Source organism: Zootermopsis nevadensis, unplaced genomic scaffold (assembly GCF_977971745.1).
Source record: "Zootermopsis nevadensis isolate Lab colony 2312 unplaced genomic scaffold, Znev_1.0 Znev_ptg000011l, whole genome shotgun sequence".
Lineage (NCBI taxonomy): Eukaryota > Metazoa > Arthropoda > Insecta > Blattodea > Termopsidae > Zootermopsis > Zootermopsis nevadensis.
In genome coordinates, this window is record NW_028259143.1 from 12717543 (window position 1) to 12742698 (window position 25156).

General features: G+C 38.5%; 1 protein-coding gene across 3 annotated transcripts; it reads right to left on the reverse strand.

Moving 5' to 3' along the window:
- Positions 1-2569: 2569 nt before the first annotated feature.
- LOC110835106 (uncharacterized) lies at positions 2570-6324 on the reverse strand. Of its 3 annotated transcripts, XR_015534784.1 has the most exons (5): positions 5861-6324; positions 5265-5359; positions 4836-4936; positions 4308-4396; positions 2570-3179 (listed from the first exon to the last, which is right to left on the reverse strand). XR_015534784.1 is itself a non-coding variant. In XM_087347351.1 (4 exons), exons 1-3 carry the CDS (start codon positions 5873-5875, stop codon positions 4348-4350), a joined length of 165 nt encoding a protein of 54 aa, XP_087203477.1. In that variant the 5' UTR covers positions 5876-6324; the 3' UTR covers positions 2570-3179; positions 4308-4347. The 3 variants fall into 3 exon arrangements, 1 of the variants encoding a protein (XP_087203477.1); XR_015534785.1 differs by lacking the exon at positions 4308-4396; XM_087347351.1 differs by lacking the exon at positions 5265-5359.
- Positions 6325-25156: the final 18832 nt, after the last annotated feature.

The following is a 25156-nucleotide window of genomic DNA, read 5'->3' on the forward strand; positions in this document are numbered from 1 at the left end:
TGTTCGGATAGCAAGCACTAGGGACGAATGGCGCTGAGGCAAATTATGTTTTTGTTCCTGGGAAATGATTTGACTGACTAAAGTCACAAGCCCGAAAACTGTCTGAGACTCAGAAGATGAATTTGTAAGAATCTGTCGTATTTCCCCTTAGTAAATACCGCAGTGTTCACTGGTCATGTGTGAATTCAAAATTGAGGGTTGACATTTCTTTACTCGTTCGCTTGTGGCCCGTGAAGAAGAAACATGGCGCGATTATTCCTTAAGACACATGAGAGAACACTGGAAGTTCAGAAGACTGGGAAAAGTGTCCTGAGTTCGATTTCCGGCAAGGGAGCTTCCTTTAGCACCGAAACTAAGCGAGACAGAAGAAGGGCGCCAGGATCAGAGTTTTTGCTTCGAAGAGGAGATTTCGGAAACGAAGGCCTCGACACTGAGTTCGAGTCCCAACAAGGATGGTTTCTGTTGACGGGAACGCTACCGAAATAAAGGAACGGCGCCAAGACAAAATTCTTTCGTTTCGGAGAGGAAATTGCAGGGTCTAAGGTCACAGACAAGAATACACAGTCCTCGGTTCGAGTCTCTGTTAGGATGTTGGTTTCTGGGGTAATTTTACGGCCGTATTAAACGACGCACGTTTAATGATGAGGCCTGTAATTAATATAATTAATCTGCTGATTTTGTGTGGTTATAGTATACCATGTATTTTTATTTATTCACAGTTTATTTCAGTAGCTCCGAGTAGCACACGAGCATTAAATCCATTGATAAATCCTCGTACGTAAATAGTTTTATTATTTGGAAACACAAAAATAGCTTCATTCTGTATTACTGTCGACTAACACGGATGCCACCAGATGTCTCAAAAGTAAAGTGCTGTATAATTTGTAGGGTTACCCAAATATCAGAAAAGTTTTTGTGGTAACATGGCCTCCTTGACTGTTTTCAGGGATCTGCGGACATTGGCCATGAGGGATGAGGTATACGCAGTTTGATGGGTAAACCAGTTAGAAGGCGTTCAACATGACTGAGAATATAGTGATTTATTCTTGTTGCTTCAACACTCTATCAACTGATAATGTTGCGTATACATTATTTAAATATGACAGGATTGTTATGAATGATAAATCGCGGGAGTACATTCTGTGCTTGCTTTAAAGTAACTGAGAAGAACCAGGAAGCTGGGGATGGCTGATACCAACGTGTTAGTTTACTGCGGTTGGATGAAACGGCTATTTTTGACGTGTTTTAAGAGGGGGCAGGAATTGGATCTAATTTTTTCTTTTTAAATTATGGTGCCACAGAGTTTCAATAATCTCACAGGCGGCTTCAAATGGCGGACGCTAAGTTTGTTATGAATTGTGAATGGGACAGGGTGAATGTGTAAATGGATTTTAGGAACTGCTAAGGAATTTGCCTTCGACAAGGTGCTGATTGTGTCGTTGTACAAGATTCGAACTGAATATCGCTTGGATAACCTGTCAGCTTTGTCTTGAGTACGTCATGTTTTTACTTTCGTTAAGTTAGATAATTTTCTGGCGTTGATTCCGATTCTGCCTCAGATAATTCGTTGTTGCGATAATTGTTCCTGTGCCCAAGCGTCATCTTCACGCTTCGGCCTGCTTGACCCTCGATGGTCAGGGAATACCAGGCTAGGTGAGCCCCAGAAACAAGAATGGCTGCAGAGAGGGAGGGAACTTTGGCCCGTAGTCCACACAAAACCAGGATCACGATTGACTATGGCCGCCATATACGGAGTGTTTCGAACAAGAATTCGCGTACAGCCGACAAGGGGTGATTCTGCGACTTGTGGGTTGGACGTGGGGCTAACATTTCCTGATTGTGAGAATAATAAATTGTTCCGAAATGTTGCGCGTGGCTTCTGACTGGGTCGGAATATTTGCAACTTACTAATTTGCTGGACTAAGCCTAATCAAAGATAAAATACAAATGACTTGTTCTTATGCTCATTTGCTCTTTAACCATTTCACGCGGCTGATAGCCCGAGAGGATTTTATTGTAATGTAATATATTTAACATCACATAATTTTGTTCACTAATGTGTATTATTGTGACAGACAACACAAAATCCATTCCATAATAATAATCATGTGGCAGAAGTATGCTACCTCCATCATAATCTCCCTGATGATGGAGGTAGCATACACCTCTGAAACGTCTGTAATCTTCTACCATATGATGGCATTACAACCCACAGGACAGCTACCTTCTTAAAAGGTACGTTTAAACATTTTCAACATGTTAAGTGGCCCGTCCCCTGCAGAATGAAAGGATGTCCAGACATCAAATAGCTGCAAATATACTGGAGGTCAGATGGGGTGCTAGAAGCGCCTCACTGGAAAAGTTCTCGTTAAAAAATGTTACACGTGGCTAATGTCTGGACTAGCTGAGTAAATGCTCAGCTTCTAGAAAATACTGTACTTCAAGGCATGAACAACCCATTATATTACTGATATCACTCTACAGTTCACAGTCATGACCATTATTTTGCTAATTCCTGCCATCTTCATGCACTAAACAAGTTAATAAATAAGGCAGTGTGAATGCTGAATCTTACTTTGTGTACAATACCACAGTTATTTATATTATTTAGTGTTCTGTCTGACGACAGGTCCATATGAACAGGATCCTTCCATCCTTTTCTCGGACTGGGACCTGTTCATATACGTTCTTGGCAGATGATCCAGAAGTGGTTTGCCATTGCCTTCTTCTGTGTGAGTGTGAATGGAGTAATTGTTGGGATGCCACGGAGGAAAACTCCGTGTTGCCTAGACCACGGCCTTGTCCAACACAAGTTATAAATTCGGGCACCGCCGGGAATCGAAAACGAGACCCCCAGGATTACAAGGCCAGCGTTCTAACCGCTAGACCACCGTGGCGTTATATCACAGTTAATGTACACAAATATCAGCCAAGGCCAAATCAGAACAGCAACACCTTTTCTAAAAGTAACAGAACATCAAAAATTAAACCTTATTCTCAAGCAACACAAACTACAATGTTGCAAATTTTTGTGCTGACCTTGAAAGTGTCATCAGTCTCGTGAGACTGTGTGCCCGGTAACCGAGGGTGAGCATCCACGCCAAACTGGTATTCATCATCATCATCGACAATCTTGTCATCGAGAAGCAGGAAGCCCTGATATCAGCCCACGTGGTGTTCTGTAGTACAAATCACAAGCTTTAATGGTATGGTACAGCGTGCTTAGTGCAGACTGAAGCCTGGCAAAGCAGACACGAGAGCACCTCAGTTTAAAATACCTTCCAATCGTCAAGACAGTATGTACAAGAGTCATCAAATGAAGTCTTTTGTGTGAATATAAATTGTGGTGCTCTCTAAGAGTTCTGCAATGCCACATTTACTGAGAGGGAAGTTTCAAGTTGTCAGGACATGCACTGAGAGATTTCTTCTGAAATTCTGACCTCCCTGCAAGTTTTGCAGTTTCTTCCTAACTCTCTTAATGTAATTCTACTGTGTAACTGCCAGTGTTTCCAGAATTATTGCACATGAGATGTTTCATTAGGAGCCATTCCCAGAGGGGCACAGGGCCTGGGTAAAGTAGTCTATGTGGGTCCATTCCATAAGATCAGTATCTGTAAGTTTTACTTTACTTTACTTAAACTGTGCATGTACTCTTGTATCTATCCTATGGTTACAATTAAACCAATATCCTTTGTGTTTATTTTGTATCTATAGGGCGCTCAATTTGTCACTCAGCATGAAATATATCATGCTTCATAATGTCAAAATGTGGGGTTCTGAACACTCACCCCACCCTATGGATAGCCCGCTGCTGGGAACATAAACCACACTTTTCATTTATTTACTGAAGTTCAAAAAAGTAATACCTAGAAACATTGCTAAAAGCCTTAAAACTGCACACTGGGTTTACTTATTAATACAGTACGGTCCCAATTATCTGCTTCATTTTAACAGCCGTCAACTCAGCACGTAACAGAATAAATCACACTTCCTGACCAAGCCCCTTCTACATTTTGTGAAATCAGTTTCTTCAGAGTGCCTTCATAATTGGTTTTGGAGAGAACGTGGCATTAGCAGCGCTACCCTCATCTTTTTCTTCAGGCTTCGTGATTATTTGACAATTTTAATCACCTGATCATCCTTACGTCCTATTTAGATTTGATAATCAGGATTCTAATGTATTAGATCCATGAACAAGACAGTTTAGATCTCAAACATTGATATTTTATGGTAACAGTTGTAGGATAAAAAAATACAGTGTAGAATGGATGCCTCTTCATTTTCCTCGGCACTTGTTCTTCCCTCACCTGAACGTAATTTGGTGTCACTCACTACGAGATTTGCCACTCATGGTAGGAAGTGTTCGAGCACAATCACATCTGTTTTCAGAATTAGACTGCAAAAGAAGATTTAATTAATTTCTCTCCCATCAGAAAGATACATCTCAAATCACATTCCAAAGAGTTTTTCTCATTTTTGTCACTTTCATGATAAATGGCTATTTTAATTTAAGTCTCCAAAGAAGCAAATATTGTTCTTCTACAATAAAATCTGGGAACCATTTCCTTCCCTGTCCCTCACATTGTTTATTCCCTGTATAACCGTAATTACTGATTTCCTGTAGGCCATCAGGTAGTTTTCCGCCTGGATTTTGTTTTCTTTCTTAAAGTTAACTCTCCACATGTAAATGCACCTACCTCACTGGCATTAAAACAGACGACATACATTAACTGGGTCTGTGATAGGGGCAAACTAATAAGTTTAAAACTTGTTTAAAAATTTGCTGTTCCCAGGGAACATGAACATCCAATCTGTTTCCAAATGCTGAGACTCACTCAAATATCATCTGCTGGTTGTTTTCTTCTTCTGCTTCAAAAGGCTTAGCTCTTGACAGCATCTCTTGCGACAAAACCGCACGGCTCCACCAACCAGGTGCCTGCAAGAATCCAATTAGGACAACAGCTGCAATCAGCCACCTTAATTTGTTCACACCTTCCACCACAGACACAATGGCCTCCAGAAACAGAACAATTAAGAATATGATCAAACAGAGTTGTTTATTTCTTGCATCTGATGTTAACTTCAACAATTCTAAGAACAAACAGTTGCTTTCTTCGTAAATCAAAGTGACAAAGTAATTGTAGCCACACATAAACTATGCTGTGTTTTATATGGCTTTTCATGTAAATTTCTTATTCATAAGCTAAAAGTAACTTTCTTAACTTTACTTCTCAATTAATATTACAAAATCATTCTGTATTTACATTTGACATTGATGACCTCAGCAAATGAGTCCGCATTAACAAATATAATGAAAATCCGATCCCGGGTTACTCAATGTGGTTGGACAGACAGCCATCTAACACAAACAAACAAGCAAGCAGGAGTATTTTTTAAAATTTCAGTTGTTTAAGCGCCTATGATTGATGACTCTGGTACGTACTTATCTCACTGCTGCAAGCTTAATTACATTTCTTATCAAAAGAAGTTGTTGCAAATTTTGTTGTGTACTTTAGTACAAGAGGTGAATGTCATACTATATTTAACATTCAAATTTCAGTTTGTGTCTTAGATGTTAACATCTTCCTCTATGTTTTGAAGAATAATGGAGCCAAACATACACAATTACAGCTAATTTTTCTTGCAACACCAGACAAACAAACGTAGAATTAAGAAGCGTTATTGAGTACTTCAGAGTGTCTCCAGTGCTTGTGATTTAAATTCCACTTTCTTACGAATATGCATTAGCCAATCCACCAGATACCAGGCAGGCGACTGCACCAGATTCAGAAACCACTGGTGGTTCAGTTAAATTAAACTGTATCATTATTTTTACATCCTCGTGGAATGGAATAATTACCATGCTGTGCCCCATCCCCTCATTGCTTCAGCGGCCAAGTACTGTGAAGTATGTTGGTTTATCCTGCTGACAAAACAACATCTTGCATAAGCTATATGTGACAGGGCTTCAAGAAAGAGATTCTTCTCACTAGCTGTGGTACTAGAAGCATAACACAGAGAATTGCAAACACTCAAGATTGTCAATGGAAGCAACACACAGCCAGTTCAGTCCATCACCTACCCTCACAACCTTTTTCTCTAACATCCAGCTTAATGTGTATTCCTGTCTCCTTCTTGGTCTTAGTAATTATGTCCTTGAAAGCATACATGAAGCTGAACAGTGACATCTAGGATCTGGATCTACGCCCCCTGCACTGATTCATGAATCATTCATAACGATATGGAAAGGATGAATGATAAAATATCAGGGTAATGATTAAGCTTTTGCTAGACCACTGTTCTGAGAAGGCGTTTAAGAAAGCAGTGAACCATCACAGAAAGATCGATACTGTTGGAAAAATCATTTGTTATTGCTTTAGTTTACAGATAACAAAATCTGTACCTTTTATAATTTTCTTCGGCCATTTGTTATGAATCCCCACTTAATGGTGCCTGCACCTTGTCGTGGTGGTGGGGCTTGAGTACCTCAGTGACCCCAAGAGCTATGCTGGCGGTAGCATTGCTACTGGTAGGGCCTCCCTAGCCAGATTGGTCGAGGGGAAGAGCTCAGACTAAGACAGGTACCCTGGTCCTCCAGGTTGGGGGTTGGTCGCAAGGCTAACAACCTTGCATCGTAAAAAAGAATAAAGCTGAGAATAATTTGATGAATGAAGCCGGACTGTCCTCACGAAGACGAACATTAGCTAGGAACAGGGATAAAAATTTGGTACTACATATTGGAACACGGAATGTGCGCACTCTGCTACAAGTAGGAGCGATGAATGGTATAGCTGATGAAATTATAAAATATAGAATGGAAATTGTCGCTATACAAGAAATTAGATGGAAAAATAAGGGAGTAATAAATAAGGCAAACTTCTCCATATATTATTCTGGGAAAGACGATAGGCAAGGAGAATGTGGAGTAGGATTTATTGTTACCAGGCAAATGCGTAAGGCTGTGCTGGCCTTTACGCCAGTAAGTGAAAGAATATGTACACTTAGAGTAAAAGGGAAATTCCATAATATAACACTTGTTAATGTCTATGCACCAACCGAGGGGACAGAAGAGGTGGCAGTAGATGGTTTCTATGATGAATTGCAGTCTGTATGTGATAAAATTTCGAAACATGACATGATAATAGTACTTGGTGATTATAATGCAAAGCTTGGGAAAGAAGAAGTCTATGTCAAACTATTTGGAAGGAATAGTCTACATGAAGAAACTAATAATTTGCAGCTGCAAATAATTTAAGGGTCATGAGCACATACTTCCCAAGGAAAGATATTCATAAGGGTACTTGGAAAATTCCTGGAACAAATAATTTTAATCAAATAGATCATATATTGGTATCTAGGAGATGGGCGACAGATGTAGAAAATGTGTGCACATTCCGAGGGGCAAATTCTGACTCGGACCATTATTTAGTTGGAATTAGAATGAAGAAAAAAATATGTATGGTTATGAAAGGGAAAATGGAAAGAATTAAAAGATGGAATGTAGACAAATTAGAAGATAGGGGTACAGTACAGGAGTATCAATGTAATTTAAACTTAGAATTACAAAAGATAGAAAAAGGGCCTAATATTGAAGATGAATGGAACTGCATAAAGAATGCCATTTTAAATACAGCACATATAACTGTTGGAGAGACAAGAAGATCAAGAAATGAAGATTGGTATGATGATGAATGTAGATCGGTCGTGGAACAGAAGAAGCAAGCTAGAATGAAATGTTTACAGCGAAATACGAGAGCTAATAGAAATCTTTATAATGAAAAACGGATATTGGCCACCAGAATATGTAGAAAGAAGAAAAGAGAAATGTTAGGAAGAAAGATCGACAGTATGATAGAACACCATCGTAGAAATGAAAGTAGAAAATTGCATAAGGAGCTTAAAGAAGTAACACAAGAATACAGACCGAAAGCTGTAGCATGTAAAGATAGTCAAGGAAATCTATTGACAGAGAACCGTGATATTGTTAATAGATGGAAAGAGTATTTTAGTGGTATCCTGAACGGAAATATAATTGAGACAGAGCAGTCGACATATACTGTGGATAATTACATTGAAGATCCTACGTTTGAAGAAGTGCAAAAAGTAATCAAATGTCTGAAAAATGGTAAAGCACCCGGAAGTGATGGGATTACTGCTGAACTACTAAAAAAAGGGGGAGTCAAGTTATGGGAGATAATACATTATCTGATATTGTTGATCTGGAAAGAAGAAAAGATTCCAGAGGAATGGACCCTAGGAGTAATACAACCTATACATAAAAAAGGAGATAAAATTGAGTGTACCAATTACAGAGGAATTACACTTCTGAATGTAATATATAAAATCTTGTCAAGTACTCTATATAATAGATTGGTTGTATATGTAGAAGAGATGTTAGGAGAGTATCAGTGTGGCTTTAGAGCAGATAGATCAACGATAGACCAGATATTTGTATTGAGACAGATTCAAGAGAAAGCCTATGAATATAATATTGACTTAAATCATTTATATGTGGACTTCAGACAAGCATTTCATAGTCTCAATAGGGACCAAATGTTAAATGATATTCTCCTATTAGGGATACCATCTAAATACGTCAGGCTCATCAGAGCGACGTTGAAAGACTCCAAGGCTGTAGTAAGAGTAGATGGTGAGCTAACTAAACCATTTAATGTCAATATGGGAGTTAGACAAGGAGATGCTCTCTCAACAATGCTCTTTAACCTGACGCTGGAAGCATCTATTCGGAAACTTGAGATCTCTGGACATATAGGCATCAAATCAATACACTTGAGTGCATATGCAGATGATATAGCTATTATTAGCAGGAATAAAGCTGCACTGGAAGAAACAGTATTAAAATTGATAGAAGAAACAGAATTAAGGGGGCTAAAAATAAATGAATCGAAAACAAAATATATGAAAGTTACAAGAGCAGCAAGAAATGTCACAAATAAATTGAGAATAGGACATTATAATTTTAAACATGTGCAGAATTTTAATTACTATAAATTCAGTAACTAATGAAATTAAAGCACGTATTGTGAATGGTAATAGATGTTACTATGCCTATCAAAATTTAATGAAGTCTAAAATACTGGGGAGGGAACTTAAACTGAGAATCTATAAAGTTCTGATAAGACCAGTAGTCACATATGGATGTGAAGCCTGGACATTAACTAGCTTTGATGAGCAACAACTTAGAATATTTGAACGCAAAATATTACGAAAAATCTATGGTTCAATACAGAATAGTGATGGCTCCTGGAGAATTAGGATGAATCATGAACTAGATTGTATCATACAGGGAGTAGATATCGTGAGGCTAATCAAAAGCAAAAGGTTAGCCTGGCTTGGCCATGTTGCAAGAATGGAAGGAAACAGGGTAACTACAAGAGTGATGGAATGGAGACCGATGGGAAGGATGAGAGGGAGACCACGGAAACGATGGATAGACGACGTGGAGGAGGATGTGAGGACGATGGGAGTGAGGGGATGGAGAAGAATTGTGAATGATAGGACAGAATGGAAAAAATTCATCAAACAAGCTAAGACCCACACAGGGTTATAACGCTATAAGAAGAAGAAGAAGACTGTACCTCTGCCGCTGCCAGCAGCTTCCAAACTCTTCATTTCTCACTAAAATGAAAGTAGCATTTTTAAAAATGTTCACTACTCATTAATAGTACCACACTAAAGGAATTGTACAGAAGTGGCACTCGAATCATTGATTGCAAATTACTTTCACTTACTACATCAAAACTTGATGCAGTAACTTCCAGTACAAAATTAACTCATCGTTTTACATTCTGCTTTAGAATAGATTTAAAAATTATATGAATATGCTTTGTGGTAAATCCAATCAGATGTGTAAAACAGCACTAACTACAAATTAAATAGCTGCCTGGAGAATTGGCAAAGACCCGCGTTACAACTGTACACTGCTAGTGCACAAAATAAAACAACTTACAACTCATTTTCCGGCTCCCATGACTTTGTCCGGCAGTTGCCTAGTGACTGCACCATCTTCTATTTCAGTTGCAATTCACTTTCTGCTACTTGGAGTGCCAAAAAATAAACAAAGATTCTGAAAGCAGGAAAACTGGTTGGATTTTCTGACCTTGGTATATGTGAATTAAAAGCTAAGTTATTTTTAAAAGAAGAAAATAAAATTCATGGCTTGAAGGCCACTTAACGTCAACCATCAGCTTATTTGATAGCAAAGTAATGAGTGATATAAAAAATAATTGTTATAGGTGCTTCAAAAGCGATCTCTGACCATCACTGTGGGATAGCATATACGCTGGGGATACTATAATTAAAATGTCTGGATACATATTACATAAGATTTCAGGCTTTTATAGTAACATACGTACATCTTTATCACATTCCATGGATCCATAAGTTAGTCAGATGACATCAGAATGTGGAATAAGTTGTAATAATACATTACACACACATACAAGTGTAACTCGTACTTTTACAAAGATTTAACATTTATACCGACCTGTCATGGCGACTAGGCGCTAAACAATCCGGTCAAACACGCGATAGGCAGGAGAACCCGAAACCTGTCAGATAGTCTTGTCCCTGCACAGCAAAATGCTTGTCTCCCGTGCCGGGGACAAGCATTGCCTGCGTCGCCAACACTCCGACTGCACATACAGCGAATTCGAGCCCAAACAAAATTATTTCTTTGAAGAACGCAAATAATGCCGTCGACAGAGAGACTTTGAAAGAGTCCCAGAATCTCACATTATTTTATTCCGTCTAGCTTCATACTATAATATCTAAATCGAAACTTTCAACTATATAAAAATTCGAATTATAATTTGTATTTCCATCTTCGACCGAGGAGTGAACATTTAAGTTTGTGGTCACCATCAAAACTGCAACAACTAAATATAGCGGATTATTGTCACATTGGTATTAGCGAACTAGCTCGTAGCCCGCTCGATGTCACGGGCTACGAATCGAAGAGACATTCAAATCAAACCTGTTTTTTTCATTCTCACGCCTATCTTCAATTCTTTTTCTTTTTATTCTTCCTTTATATGGTACCAATTCAGTGTTAAGACCGCAATCTTTCGAGATATGCGTACACCCTATTTTACATAAACCCTTAAAAATATAAGGGCATTAACAGCTCCTGTCCTGGAAATGGCGACTGTAAACCAGAACGCTTTCCCATCTGCCACGTAGAATTATGATCCCAGACTTGAGACAATTTACAGAGCCATTAACTAATTTTATATGTACGTATCACATATCACATTATTTGTTCTAGCATTTATTTTCCGTTACAGGTAAAGAGGAGGACTGCTTGTTATTTAGATGTCCTCTAAATTCACATCACGTCTTAAGACATTTGAATCCACATTCACTCGGTAAGGAGTAAGAAATTTGCAAAATATATATTACTTTCATCCACCCAATAACGTAACTTTGAGACTTTCAACGTTTACAAGCACAAATTGATGGACTGTGACGTTGATAATTAGCTCATGAGGGACTTTAATGACGTTTACGACACCACCCACTCACGTACGAGGTGCGATCGGAAAGTTTCTAGACTGCGCCTATAAAAACCCGTACACTTATCTCAGGTATTAAATTCATCCATCACCCTCGAAGTAGTTCCCCTGGGAGTGAACACAACGATCCCAGCGCCGCTGCCAAGACTGGAAGCATCCCTGGAAATCTTTCTTTGTCAGCCTGTCAAGCACCATCTGCGATTCTGCCTGAATCTCTTCTATCGTCTCAAATTTCCTTCCCTTTAGCTGAATTTTCACCTTTGGGAAGAGGAAGAAGTCACACGGCGAATAAGGAGGGTGCGGGATGACGGCCATGGTGTTTGAGGCCAAAAACTGCCGAACTTTGAGGGCGGTGTGCGCTGGCGCGTTGTCATGATGCGTCGCATGTGGAGTTCTTCCTTTAGAATCAGCTGACAGGTCCCATAGCCTATCCCAACAATGTCGCACAAGTCGTTGATGGTACGACGTCGATCTTCGTGAATGGCCTGCCGAATCTTCGTAACATTTTCGGGCGTTGTGCTCGAAGATGGTCGTCCAGAACGCTCGTCATCATCGACAGAGGTTCGGCCATTTTTCAAACGTGAATGCGACACAAAAGTTTGTGCGCGACCCATTGCGGACTCCCCAAATGCTTGCTTTAGCATTTCATAGGTTTCCGTAGCCGTTTTGGCGAGTCTTTGGCAAGAGGTTCAGGCAGAATCGCAGATGGTGCTTGACAGGCTGACAAAGAAAGATTTCCAGGGATGCTTCCAGGCTTGGCAGCGGCGCTGGGATCGTTGTGTTCACTCCCAGGGGAACTACTTCGAGGGTGATGGATGAATTTAATACCTGAGATAAGTGTACGGGTTTTTATACGCGCAGTCTGGAAACCTTCCGATCGCACCTCGTATATTGCAAATGCAGTGACTGGAAACATAATCCCCTTCAACTCGTTAACCAAAATATCACCTAAATATTTTGCTTTGTACCGTAGGATGCGACAATGCCTTGTGCCCTGGTAAGGCTAATTACTCATGTGAAAAGTGCGTTTTGATGTTACTTTTAAAAAGATATTTTAATTCAAACTATCAACCAGTAACCAACCTGAAAGAAGGGCGTATGCTTATGTAACGTTGTCTTGGCTTTCAAGCCTATTTAACACTGCACTCACCGAACACAAAACAATGATTTAGGGCTCATATGTAAGTAATCGCACTAAATTCTTATTGAAACAATTCCAACTTATTACAAGGATAAAGGAACGTTGTAAAAAGAAGCGATGTAAATTATAGCACTGCTAAGTAGTCCATAACATAAAGTAAAGTAAAGTTTGTCCCACTATACGCCAAGTAGGCGCTTGGGGTGAGAGGAGGTATAGCTCCTCTCTTCCTTGACCTTGGCACTAGATGGGGGTGAGTGGTCAGCATCACGCCCCGGCCGGCTTTACCCCCGGGAAAGGACCCCCGGTACCCATTGTAGAGGAGGCTGGGTGGGCCCCAGAGCCGGTCTGGACGCAGAGGCTAGAGGAAAAATCCTCTGCCCCCGTCGGGGATCGAACCCCTGTCGTCCAGCCCGTAGCTAGTCACTATACTCACTGAGTTATCCCGGCTCATAGTCTATAACATAGCAATCTATAATTAATACAAGGAATGTGCTAAAATTATGGACGTGTTCTTGGGCGGCTGAAATATTCGACATACATTTTACGCCCTACACAAATGTTTTATGAAGTGCTCTGAAGACACCCTTAAAACTATCCTTCTGATAGTAAGGAATCCAACAGATATGTTTTACTATACCTGACACTTCCAATACCTGCTCCTATTTAAACACAAAAACATGCAGAGAATATGATCCCCACCCCTCTACCCTCTTTCCCTGTGGTGCGGGTGGCCTCAGAATCTGTCTGAACAACGAACGGTAGAAGACCACTGGAAAGCCTTTCATCTGTAGCCACCCAATTTACTGACTGTTATTTCTCTGACCTCCAATTTAATCTTGAACTTCATAAATGTCTTATCAGTAGCAATGTCGTAGTCCTTTTTTCAAACTTATTTCATAAATACCTGCCAACACAGACTTGCTATATCAAGTTTTGTGATTCCATATAAGATTAACTGCTCGTGTCACAGTATCACGGTAATGATTTATCGTAACGTTTCGTCGCCTAATGATGAGTGGCCTCAAAGCTAATCGATTCACAACGTGTTCGAGAAAGTTTATGGACCTACTAGGTTCAGCAAATAAGCTGTTCAGTGTACAGAGCCCCGTACTTCAATCACGTCGATCTGAGTGCAATTCCCGTCCATGATTTTAATCTTCTGTTTAATCACACGCTTATGTGTGAGTGTAAAATTTGGTCTCTTGCACTGAGAGAAGGACCAGTAAGTTAGATAAAACGATATCATAATGAGGAGCTGCAAAATTTACTTTCTTAAAAAATTATTAAGCTGATCATCAAGTCGGAAAAAATTAACATAGCGCACATGGGGAGATAAACAACGCGTCGTGGAAAGACCAAGACATAGATGGCAATATAATATTAAAATTCAGCTTAAAGATAAACAGTGGAATTGTGTGGACTGCATACATCTGAACACGCTAATGAAATTTCTGCGGCCCACAAAGGGTAGGGATTCTTTACTAGATGAGCAACTATCAGCTTCTCAAGAAGGCCTAAAATATCGCCTATTGAATTCCAAAGCTTGGTCTGAACAGTGGGCCCCAAAACAAATGCATCATTTTGACAGAAAGTAACAGTTAACAAAATTCTGTTTCGCAGCTACTTACGCCACTGTTTCAGCGACAAACTGAAAAAGTGAACACATCCGTGCCGAGTGTTTCTGCAACCAGGAGTACGCAAGATAGCAGGAACAACGACACGAGATCTAATTTCATGTTTCGCTTCTTAGAAAGCAAGTCCTGACAGATCCCGCCCCCACTGGTAGTAACAGCACTATTATTTGTTGCTGAAATTTTCAAAATCGTCTTCTCTACTCCATTATTTTCCTCAGTCGCTTCATTTATTTTTATTCACAATTTTCTTCCGTCACTCCCTTGCCCGAAAAAAGAAACAAAATTAACACAAAGCAAAGTAAATGGAGAAATATAAATAAAAATAAATAATCCACCTAGGGAACACTAATATAATTGTAAAACATTAAAGAAATACAAAAAACAGATAACCGAGCTAGATCTTTTCCCTTATTGAGAACGTTCGCTCAAGATAGACAATGTTTATGCTAAATACGTCCAAAGATTTACATACGTCATTTGCAGCGATGACGCACCTGGCTGAAGGACTGTGTCTTAGCCCACTGCTCACACTAAAAGTAGAAAATTCTCTTACTTGCCTCGCCGGCACACGAATACAAACAGCGTCCATAATGGAATTGCAATTTATTTTGCCCTTAAATACATTAATAAGAAATAACGCATCGAGATGTCGCCGTCTGGAATAAAGTGTTCTAAAATTTAAAGTAGATATGATCAATTCATATTTGTGTGGGATATTAAACTGAAAAAATCTGTAATTGCACAAACTGGCAAATTTTCTTTGAATATTTTTCCAATTTATTAGAACTTGTCTGTGTAAGATTATTCCAAACGACCGAGGCATACTCAAGCTTTGACCTAATTAAAGCATTATATAAAAACAATAAGGCTGTCTAGAGAGGAAAAATTATAAGTAATAAAACGAATAAGCCCTAAGGTTCTTAGTGCCTGGGAATGAACACAATTTACATGACAGTGAAAATACAGTTTACTGTCTAAGAAAACACCGAGATCATTTATACAATTAGTACGCAAGATTAAAAAGTCACTGACAAAGTAATTAAAATGGGTGCTGTTGGTTTTACGTGTGAACGATATAATTTTGGTTTTCTCTAATACAAATAGTTTTAAACCACGGAAAGCAAACGAAAAGTGCACGATATCGGAGATCAGAAATCAAATCACAAAGCACAGAAGCGTTTGCAGAACTATACGACTAATATCTTGATTTCATACTTTATCAATTCCTGTCCGTCGACTGGAAAGTTCCTTGACCAGTCACCATTTGACTGCGAAGAATCCTTAGCCCTTAAATATACTGTGAAATGAGAACGTCTATGAAAAGTGGAACAAGAAGAGAACTTTTGGGTTTTGGGTTATTAAGAGATATTTTTTCTGATATTACTTTCTACGAATAAGTTAAATCGTATTAACACAAACCAGGCTATCTGTAAGGTGAACAGATACTTTTTTCTAAGGTGGCTGATGAGAACTGACGTGGGTCTAAAACTTGTTTTACCGAAAATCGTAATGGAGCGGTTAGCTCTCCTACTTCGTATTCGGAAGTTCCTGGGTTCAGATCTCGATCCGGTGACCGGCTATCCTGACTGAGGTTTTTCATGGTTTTCCTCACTCTCTCCAGGTATATACCGGGATAGTAACTCAATTTAGGCCACGACCGCTTCCTTCAATATTATTTTCAATTCGTTGCTTGCCGACATGCTCTCATCCGACGTTATGCAGTACAGACACTGAAATGTCATTAAATAAAGTATAAAAAATAAATAAATAAAAATCATGTTTAGTCCATTTCTCTGCGCACCTAAACACCAAGGTGTAACCATCATATCAAATAGACCCGAACTTAAATTGTGTTTTGTCTCATAATAACATGTGTTTGTAAACGAACTCAGTTCAAGTAAACAGATATCACACGGACACATTAATAAGTAATAATAAGATGAAGAAGTCCCATCCGGTGGCCAAAAGCAGCACATCCGTCATCAGTGTTACGATCTTCTGAGGCTCTGGTCGACATCCACGTACACACTATCAAACACGACCGAAACATCTGTTATTTAGTCATTATTCGTTGTCGGAGCCTCGTAAATTCAAACGTGGTAACACGAGAAGGCTGAATACACCTTCATTTACACTTTTTCTAATCATAAGTGTAACAAATATTATCAAATTTTACTGATGACGGATTTTATACAACACTGCATAGAACGGAATGGAAGAGAAATGTCGATGGAGGAGTGCAATGCGAGAACATCACAATGACATTAAAGTATACTAATAAACTCAAATATCTGAGTAACGGACTTCATACGGCTGGCACCGCGCAATGAAAACAGATCAGATTTGAAAGCTAGTTTATTGTTATTGACTCAGGAACCGTCTATTGTGACCGCAACCATAGTTGCTATTGCGTGGTTTAATTAACCCTGCAGAAAATGCTATTGAATCAATAATCTCGAGCAACGACAGCTTCAAATACTCTGTCACCCTTTGTCCCACACGATCACGTTTATAATGCCATTTGACTGCAGAATCATTGCTACATTTTGACACCAGATGGTAGCACACGGTGTTATAAACGAAGTAAGAAATCATTACACTGTTCTGTCTTCATATTATCATGCCTCATATAAAATCGAATAGTCACTCTGTTGAATAGAATATATATCGACGCTCTACCAACTATAAGTGTTTTTTATTGCTTGTTTGTTGGATTACTTTACGATGCTCTATCAATTACCGAGAAAAGATAACATAAAATGAAATATGGCAGGGTGGTTCTTACTGATAAATCTGAACTGATTTAACAGAAAACCTGTACAGTTTAAGTTACCATCCCTGTACTATGGAGGGACTGGGTAAAACTATGATAACCTGTCAGAACGGTCGATACTGGGACGTGACTCGAACTGAATGCAAGTCGGGCGCCATGAAACTGCTTGCTCACTGGCTCGCTTTATCACTCACTCATATGCTGAGGTTTCTGAAGACTGCAGCCGACCGCCCAAGACATCCCCTTCAACACAGAATGTAATTTCGTGTATGGGTCGCTTTCAATAGCTGGACAGGACAAGATTTGTTGTTTATTTCCAATTTGGAAGGGGGAAAAGAATGAAGAAAAGGATTTCTTGGTATTCTGGAATTCTACGAAACGAGGGTATAGCAGTTTATAGCAAAAGAATGCGACACGTTGAAGTAACGCTACAACTGTTTTGCGATGTGTTGTATTCAAATAATAAAATTCTCAAACAAAACTTAAGTGCGTTTGCTTATTTTACTGTACAGCATGAACAGATGTAAGCCTGTAGCGTCTAGAACAGCCTACTTTACAGGCATATCCAGTTTAATTTGTGAAATACATAGCTCATTTTAAAAATGCGTATAGCATACGTACGTCTACTTAAATGTATGTTTTACACTGAGTGTACTTTGAGGCCAAGAGCAGTTACTTTAAATATATTGTGATTAATTAATGGATGTTTGTTTTTGAAATTTGTGTGTCTGTGTAAGATGGAATGTTTTTGTAGATGTATGAAACATTGATTTATATTGTCACTAAATTTCAGCCATCTTGAATAAATATATTCTGAGGAAAAAAATGTGGGGCAATATTTAATGAGCGACCCTCGTAGATGTCTAGTTATGTGTGTAGGGTGTTATATGGAGTGTACTTGTTTATATTATATTATTTTGTTGTAATTGTGTAGTGTAAGGACCACTGCCACCGGGTGCAAACCCAATTTCAGTAAATAAACAAAAATAATAATTATGCATCTTACACACATTTCAGTATTTGAGAGTTCATATAACCGTTACCCATGTTCGTCTTCTGGTTTGTAATGCCACGTGGACTTGTAGATGGATACCAACGTTTCGGAGAAACATCTTCAGGGCTGAAATTATGTTTTTCCAAAACGCTGGTATATAACCACGAGTTCGGCGTCGTGAGACGAGAAATTCAAATAGCACATGAGATAGTGTAATTTCTAAGACAGCCTGCTGTTTAGCCTACACGCCTCACCAACGTGTCGGAGAAGTTGCCGTTAACGCACGGCGATGTTCAGGTAACTCGAAGAAGAGCCTACCTGAATGTAATAGGCGAAACGAACCTTTCGTATGGAAACTTAGAGTGTAACTAAAAATTAAGTTGTTTTATTGACGGAATAAACTAACGTGACAATCTGTAGCATTTCAAATACGAAAAATCACGGGCTTGACATTTACAGCCACCGAACGTGAGCGTTTCATACTTTTAAGAAGTTCAACAGATGCTATACCAGATTTCAGCTCTGGAGATAATAGTAATATAAATTTTCAGTTTAAAATATTGTAATGATATTCAGTTCATAATTTAAATGTGCTAATTGAACAGCTTCAGCAGAAGAAGACAGAATAAGTACAAAGTAAAAGAACATTCTAGTCCACCGAGCATAAAATTCTGAAAGCAGCAAAAATGGTAATTAATGATTAATCGATTTAAACAAAAGGTTAACGTTAAAAATGTGCTGTCAAACATGTTGACATTAGGCTTATTGACAGCTGAGGCAACGAACAGACGGACATTTGCTGCGCGAAAAACAGAAGGTATTGAAGTTTGATTTTTCGGCAAAACTCGTACAACCAGCAGTTTCCAGATAGCGCGAAGGTCAGGCAACAAAGCAATTGTAAACGTTCCATATGAATAACACGCGAAAACAGAGCCTTCATTCGTACAATATGCCTAATATTAAGTTATACAAAACGCAGTTTTAACTGTATGCAGAATTATTTGAAAGAAATCTGTTGTAACAAAGTAGAACAATTTTTCTAGATTATTTTAAGTTTTTTTGTTTTGGAGTCGTGGTGGTATGAAAGGCATTTTTATGCTTTTAGCTAACTAGGCTCATCTGGATCAGCATCAGTAATAATAAAAATATTACATAAGGTTTATCAAAAAAGTTCGTTAAAAAAAGAATTTGAAATCACACGTCGAGAGGTACAGCAATTATTGGGACTGAACACAAATTACAGACACATAAAGTATAATTGACTTAATATCATATTAGCCCACAAAGCAAAAATAAATCTGCATTACAGATACACCTTTACCCTGACAATGACGAACTGTTTATGAAATTTATAATTACCCTGGTACACACCTGTAATTATAAATTATTTTAGCCACTGTAGAATATAAAGCAGCATTTACAACAAGAGCAACGACGCATGTGTCTCGTGACGTCACAGAGGTGGTCAATAATGTTATTATTCAAAACAAGTACTGGATTAATAATAAAAGAAACGATAATACGGTCATGCACATGAATCACATACAGAAAACAGAAATTATCCAGCTTCAATCAGAGAGCTCTTCACATCGAGTTATAACCACGTGAAACACAAGACAGTAGCGTAGGTTTTGTTACTTAATGTTATCATTGGCATTTGTTATCCTGTTCACCAGCAACAAATTATATTAAAAAATATTTAAAAACTATATTACAGGTAAAAGCCACAGAAAATATGCATCAAAGCGAGACCCCAGAGCGTACGCCTGCCTCTTACTGTGTATGGAATATAATTTCGTAGGTAAAAGATAAAATAACAGGATATGGAGGGTCTTTAATGTGGAGCATTATTTTCCATCCGTGAAACTCAATGCGAATAAAGTTTACAGAGACCACTGTAAAATAAGGGGTCAATTCTCAATCGCACAACTAAATTTCTCAACAAATATTCAACCAACAGCATGTAATTTTAGTCTGAACAGTTACGAAAGTTCGTGACCTTTATTCCGAAACAATTTTGTGACCGACAAGTCGCGATACAATGCAACGGACACGCGACTCAAACGCGAATGACACGGCGTGTCATTCCGGAAACAGCCACACGCATCGAAATATTTCCGTGGAACACTGACGGTCGATTTCAAATTTGTTCCACCACATTTCCGTTCGTGAGGAAAAGTAGAAGTAAATGCCTTTGGCCCCAACGAAAATACTTTAATTTTTCTCATTTTCGGCGTTTCGACGAGAAGGTGGCAGACAATATTTAAGCCCCTGTACTAAGGGGCTGTCGGCTGGACTGTTAACTCCACGGTCAACGGTTAAGAATATGCTAGTACAACCCTAACACTGACGTAAGGCGCTGAAGGCTAATTCTCTTCCACAAACGTGCCAGCCGGCGTTATCGTACATCAGTATTTTAAAACATCACGAGATATTTAAATTGCACTTACTCAAAAGCAGCATTAACTAAAATTTAGGAATAGAATCACGGTCAAGAATGACAATACATACAAATTCTCTACTGCTGTGCACATTTCTTTCCTTAGTTCAGGTTCCAACCTGAACAACTCAAAGTAGAAAAAAAATACTGAATTATTAATATTTCGTCACCACACCAAATGACACATCCACTATCAATATTTAAAAATGATTTCTTTGTTATCGACAAAAGTAGTTATTCTTTTGTTTATCGTCTTCGTTGGTCCCATGTCTCCACCTATTTAGTAATCTTCAAGCGGACGGACGCTATTTTTTGCACACCGCGACGTACTTGAAGGGATTAGTGACTTAAAGATACTGTGACGCCTTTGGAAACACTTTGGAACTTTAACGTGTATTTCTAAGTATTTCACTAGCAGTTAAGAAACATGAGCTGGTGAGTGAACATCACATTGTATCCTGCTGCGCTGAAATATTAAATTCTTGACACAGTAATCAATATACAGCAGCACACGAAGACCCGAGAAGGTGTTTTACAAACTTCTGTTGATATCGCAATATAAAGTTATTTCTAGACGAAAGACGCGGAATCCTCACGTCAAATCTGAATGGAAAATATGGGAACACGCAGTAACATACCCACAGGTTATGCCTTAAATCTGAAACCACAGGTAATACAAGGGTTTTGGCACAGTTGTTAAAAATATGTTTAATACAGTGTGTATCCACTAAATTCTGAAGCTTGTCGCTGACTGCTATCAACGCACGGAAGAATTACTTACACATGAACATCTATACGCAGCGCCATCACTGAGAACAGTGACGAAGAGAACACGTGGGCTATAGGTGAAGAAGTATGGGGCGTCTGTGGCATTGAGGGTAAATACTGTTCATAATTACACTAATAAAAATTATATTTTGTTACAGTCGCTCGCAAAATACCGCACTGAAAACACAGATACTGCTTTCTTCAGGAGACGTATTTCCCATACAATTGCAGACGTTTTGGAGAGGAATCTATCTCGTAAATAGAGACAGAGTCAGGCCAATATATACAAAAAAAAAACAAATTTAATGCGGGAGTAATTACGAGTAACTTATCAGCCATTTAAAACTTTATCATATAAGAATCATAAATCATGATATAAAGGTAAATATTTATCACAAACGAAAGAACTATTTGTATATATATATATATATATATATATATATATATATATATACATATATATATTCAGATGAGGTAAAATTTTAAGAAATATATAATGTAAACTAGAATTTATGGGTCAACGGAGATCTACCAACCAATGGCTGGAACACACTGCCTCAGCAAAACGTTAATTATCAGCTTTGGAATAATGTTGCGTACAATAATAATATAATTATGAAATTTCATTTTCCTGTACTGAGCATGCAATATCCGAAGTATTACACGAAGATAAAGCAAAGGTTACATTTAACCAACGTGCTAGTATTTCATATTTGCATTCAATAAGATTATTTATAGATGTTTACCTGTCAAACTTAAAAAAACAAATGGCTGGACGGTGTTCTTCGTTTCCAAACCACGCTCACGTCAGAGCGTCGAATATTTTAGAAAAAAATGGTTTAAAATATCAGTCGTATAACATGAATATATTTTATATTTAAAGCAGATCCAACTGCCGTGGCTATTTGTTATTACCAACAAACTAAATGTGAGTTCCAAACTAACAACTGTACTCGATATTAAAGAAATACACGAATATTAAATATGGAAATATTGGAATATCTTCATTGTGTGATTGGTAACACTAACGAGGCCTCGTCATATTTTAGTTCAAAGCCAGACGGTGATTTCCTGCAAGTGTGGTTCAGTTGTAGTTCTCTCGTGCCAAGTGAGCGTACCGTAAATATGACTGCTCCTGTAGAGGTTTTAACCAAGGACAAGTGACATGTCGCGTCTTTCGTGCCCACAGGAAGTAAAGGGGCAGATACCAATTGGAAACTGCCTGCCGAGTATGGACACAATTGTTTACCTGCCACAATGAATCGAATCGTTGAAAAGCAGCTGAACTAATGTTGTAAGGACGCCCATCAAATATCACAGACATACAAAACATGGTGGGTGATCTAGGAATGGTTGTTGGAAACTGTGTGACCACTTTTGCGGGAAATTCTGAAAGATTTGGCATTAATGTTGCTATTCTCTGGAGCAAATATTACGCGTAGCAACAACAGAATTACACTAGCAGCATGTAATTCCCTGACATTAAATTACACTATGACCGGACCTTAGAAGTGTTGATAATCACACAACGCAAATATTTACTCTTTACATTGGTTAGAGAACTGCCCTCTATACGAGATGGAATATAAACAGGAACAGGGCTTAATCAATCGGGAACAGTTAATGGGATTCTCTCCGCAACAAATAAAACTTTTATGAAGCCATGATTATATCTAGAGCGCTGTGTGGCATAAAGATTTACCAAAATTCAGTTCACTCGTTTTGGGATGTATTAAATGTTGGTCATTCGAATACAGTATATAAAAAGGGAATTACAGCCATGAAGTAAAATAGCGTCACGATTTTGAAATATGTAAGTTCACAATATAAATTAATTTAATAAATATTGAAGTGTTGAATTTACATGATTTTAATCAGAAAATCTCAGAGTCAAGGAGCTTAATTTATTTCATTCGAGAAGTTTACCAGAATACAGACCGCAAACCTTCTTCCAGCAGACTTACCGGTCACTCCAGTTACCGACACGCGTTGCATTCCGAGCATGTTGAAAGGCAGTAATGTAAGAGGGTGCCCTGCCTGTGGACCCCTTCATCTTGCGTATGCGATGAACACTGACGATAGTTTAGTGTGACATTATTCGCTTACACACAAGGTGCATACGAACACAAATATGTGTATGTTGTGTTAAATATGGTTTTAAGTCATAATAAGTAAACGACTTTATTTACTGGAGCGAAATAGCATCATACATTATATGACTTCGAGCTTTGATAGAAATTATGGTGTGGAAGAGATGCAACTGTGGTCTATATTTGGAAATATACTACTAATACAGATGACTATCCTCATACACGGGTTTACGTTCCTGTGATTCAAAGTTTATTAACGTTTGAGAAATCCTTATGCTTCAGTCATTAAGACGACGGCTTCTGAAATGTTGGCAAACTTCTACCAGTCTACACGGCGCTATAAACCAGAAGGCAACCATCTTCATTTTCACCACAGTGATAATCTCAAATCAAACAGGGTACTGTATGTGTAGGAATAGTAGATGAAGAATCACCACTGTAATTCGAGTGAAATATTAATCACGCACAAGTATTTTACAGAAAATATTTTATACTACATAAGAGATTAAAAATATGTGATACCTATGTAAATAAACAAATGTGTATGCAGTCGGATAAGCGAGACACAATGAGAAATGTGAATAAATTAGTAAACTTGATACAGAATTAAATTTAATACGTTCAACACTGAAGCAGCATTCTGGTTCACCAGTTCTATTTCCCTGGAATGGCATTTGTGACAACATAGCTCTACACGAAGATTTCTGTCTTCTGGGTTCTTGCGCTGTGTAGTCTGGCCGATGTTTACCAACGCTTCAGAGATCATACTGCCTCCATCATCAGGGCGATGAGTATGAAGATTTCTGTCTTCTGGGTTCTTGCGCTGTGTAGTCTGGTCGATGTTAACCAACGCTTCGGAGGTCATACTACCTCCATCATCAGGGCGATGAGTATGAAGATTTCTGTCTTCTGGGTTGTTGCGCTGTGTAGTCTGGTCGATGTTTACCAACGTTTCAGAGGTCATACTGCCTCCATCATCAGGGAGGTTAGTATGAAGATTTCTGTCTTCTGGGTTCTTGCGCTGTGTAGTCTGGTCGATGTTAACCAACGCTTCAGAAGTCATACTGCCTCCATCATCAGGGCGATGAGTATGAACATTTCTGTCTTCTGGGTTCTTGCGCTGTGTAGTCTGGTTGATGTTTACCAACGTTTCAGAGGTCATACTGCCTCCATCATCAGGGCGATGAATGTGCCAATTGACAGAAATCTTCATACTCACCGCTGTAAAAACCTCAAATCTTACATAGCTGTGCACTTTTGTGCAATTCCAAATCATTCTTTCGCCACTGCACTAATATTCAGAGCGACAGAGAAGTGAAATGTAACAGCCGCAAACCGCATCTGTGCAGCTAACAACTGATCATTAAATTTTGCGAAATTAATCCAACACATCCAACACGCGTTCTATCATGGTTATCTTGTAGCACTTCGCTGAACAACATAAGAGAAACGAAGACGGATACTGCGTGTACACAAATTTCCTAAGTAATAAAGTACCTTATCTTATAAGAAGAATCTCATGCGCAAGTTGACCTAATAGTAACGATTTATAATTATTTTAGACAGATGCTCGGTTACAAACTACACAGAATGAAGTTTTTATGACGTTTTCCAGTCTGTTCATGTAAATTCCAAAAAAAGTGCCTTCACACAAACAGCTACCAGTGTTTTATCTATTCTAACTCACTAACTATTCAGAGCAACCTTTCCATCTGATTAGACGCTATGTCTGCTACGTTTGTAGTTCAAATGTTGCCACTAAATAACTCAAGATTTCAGCAA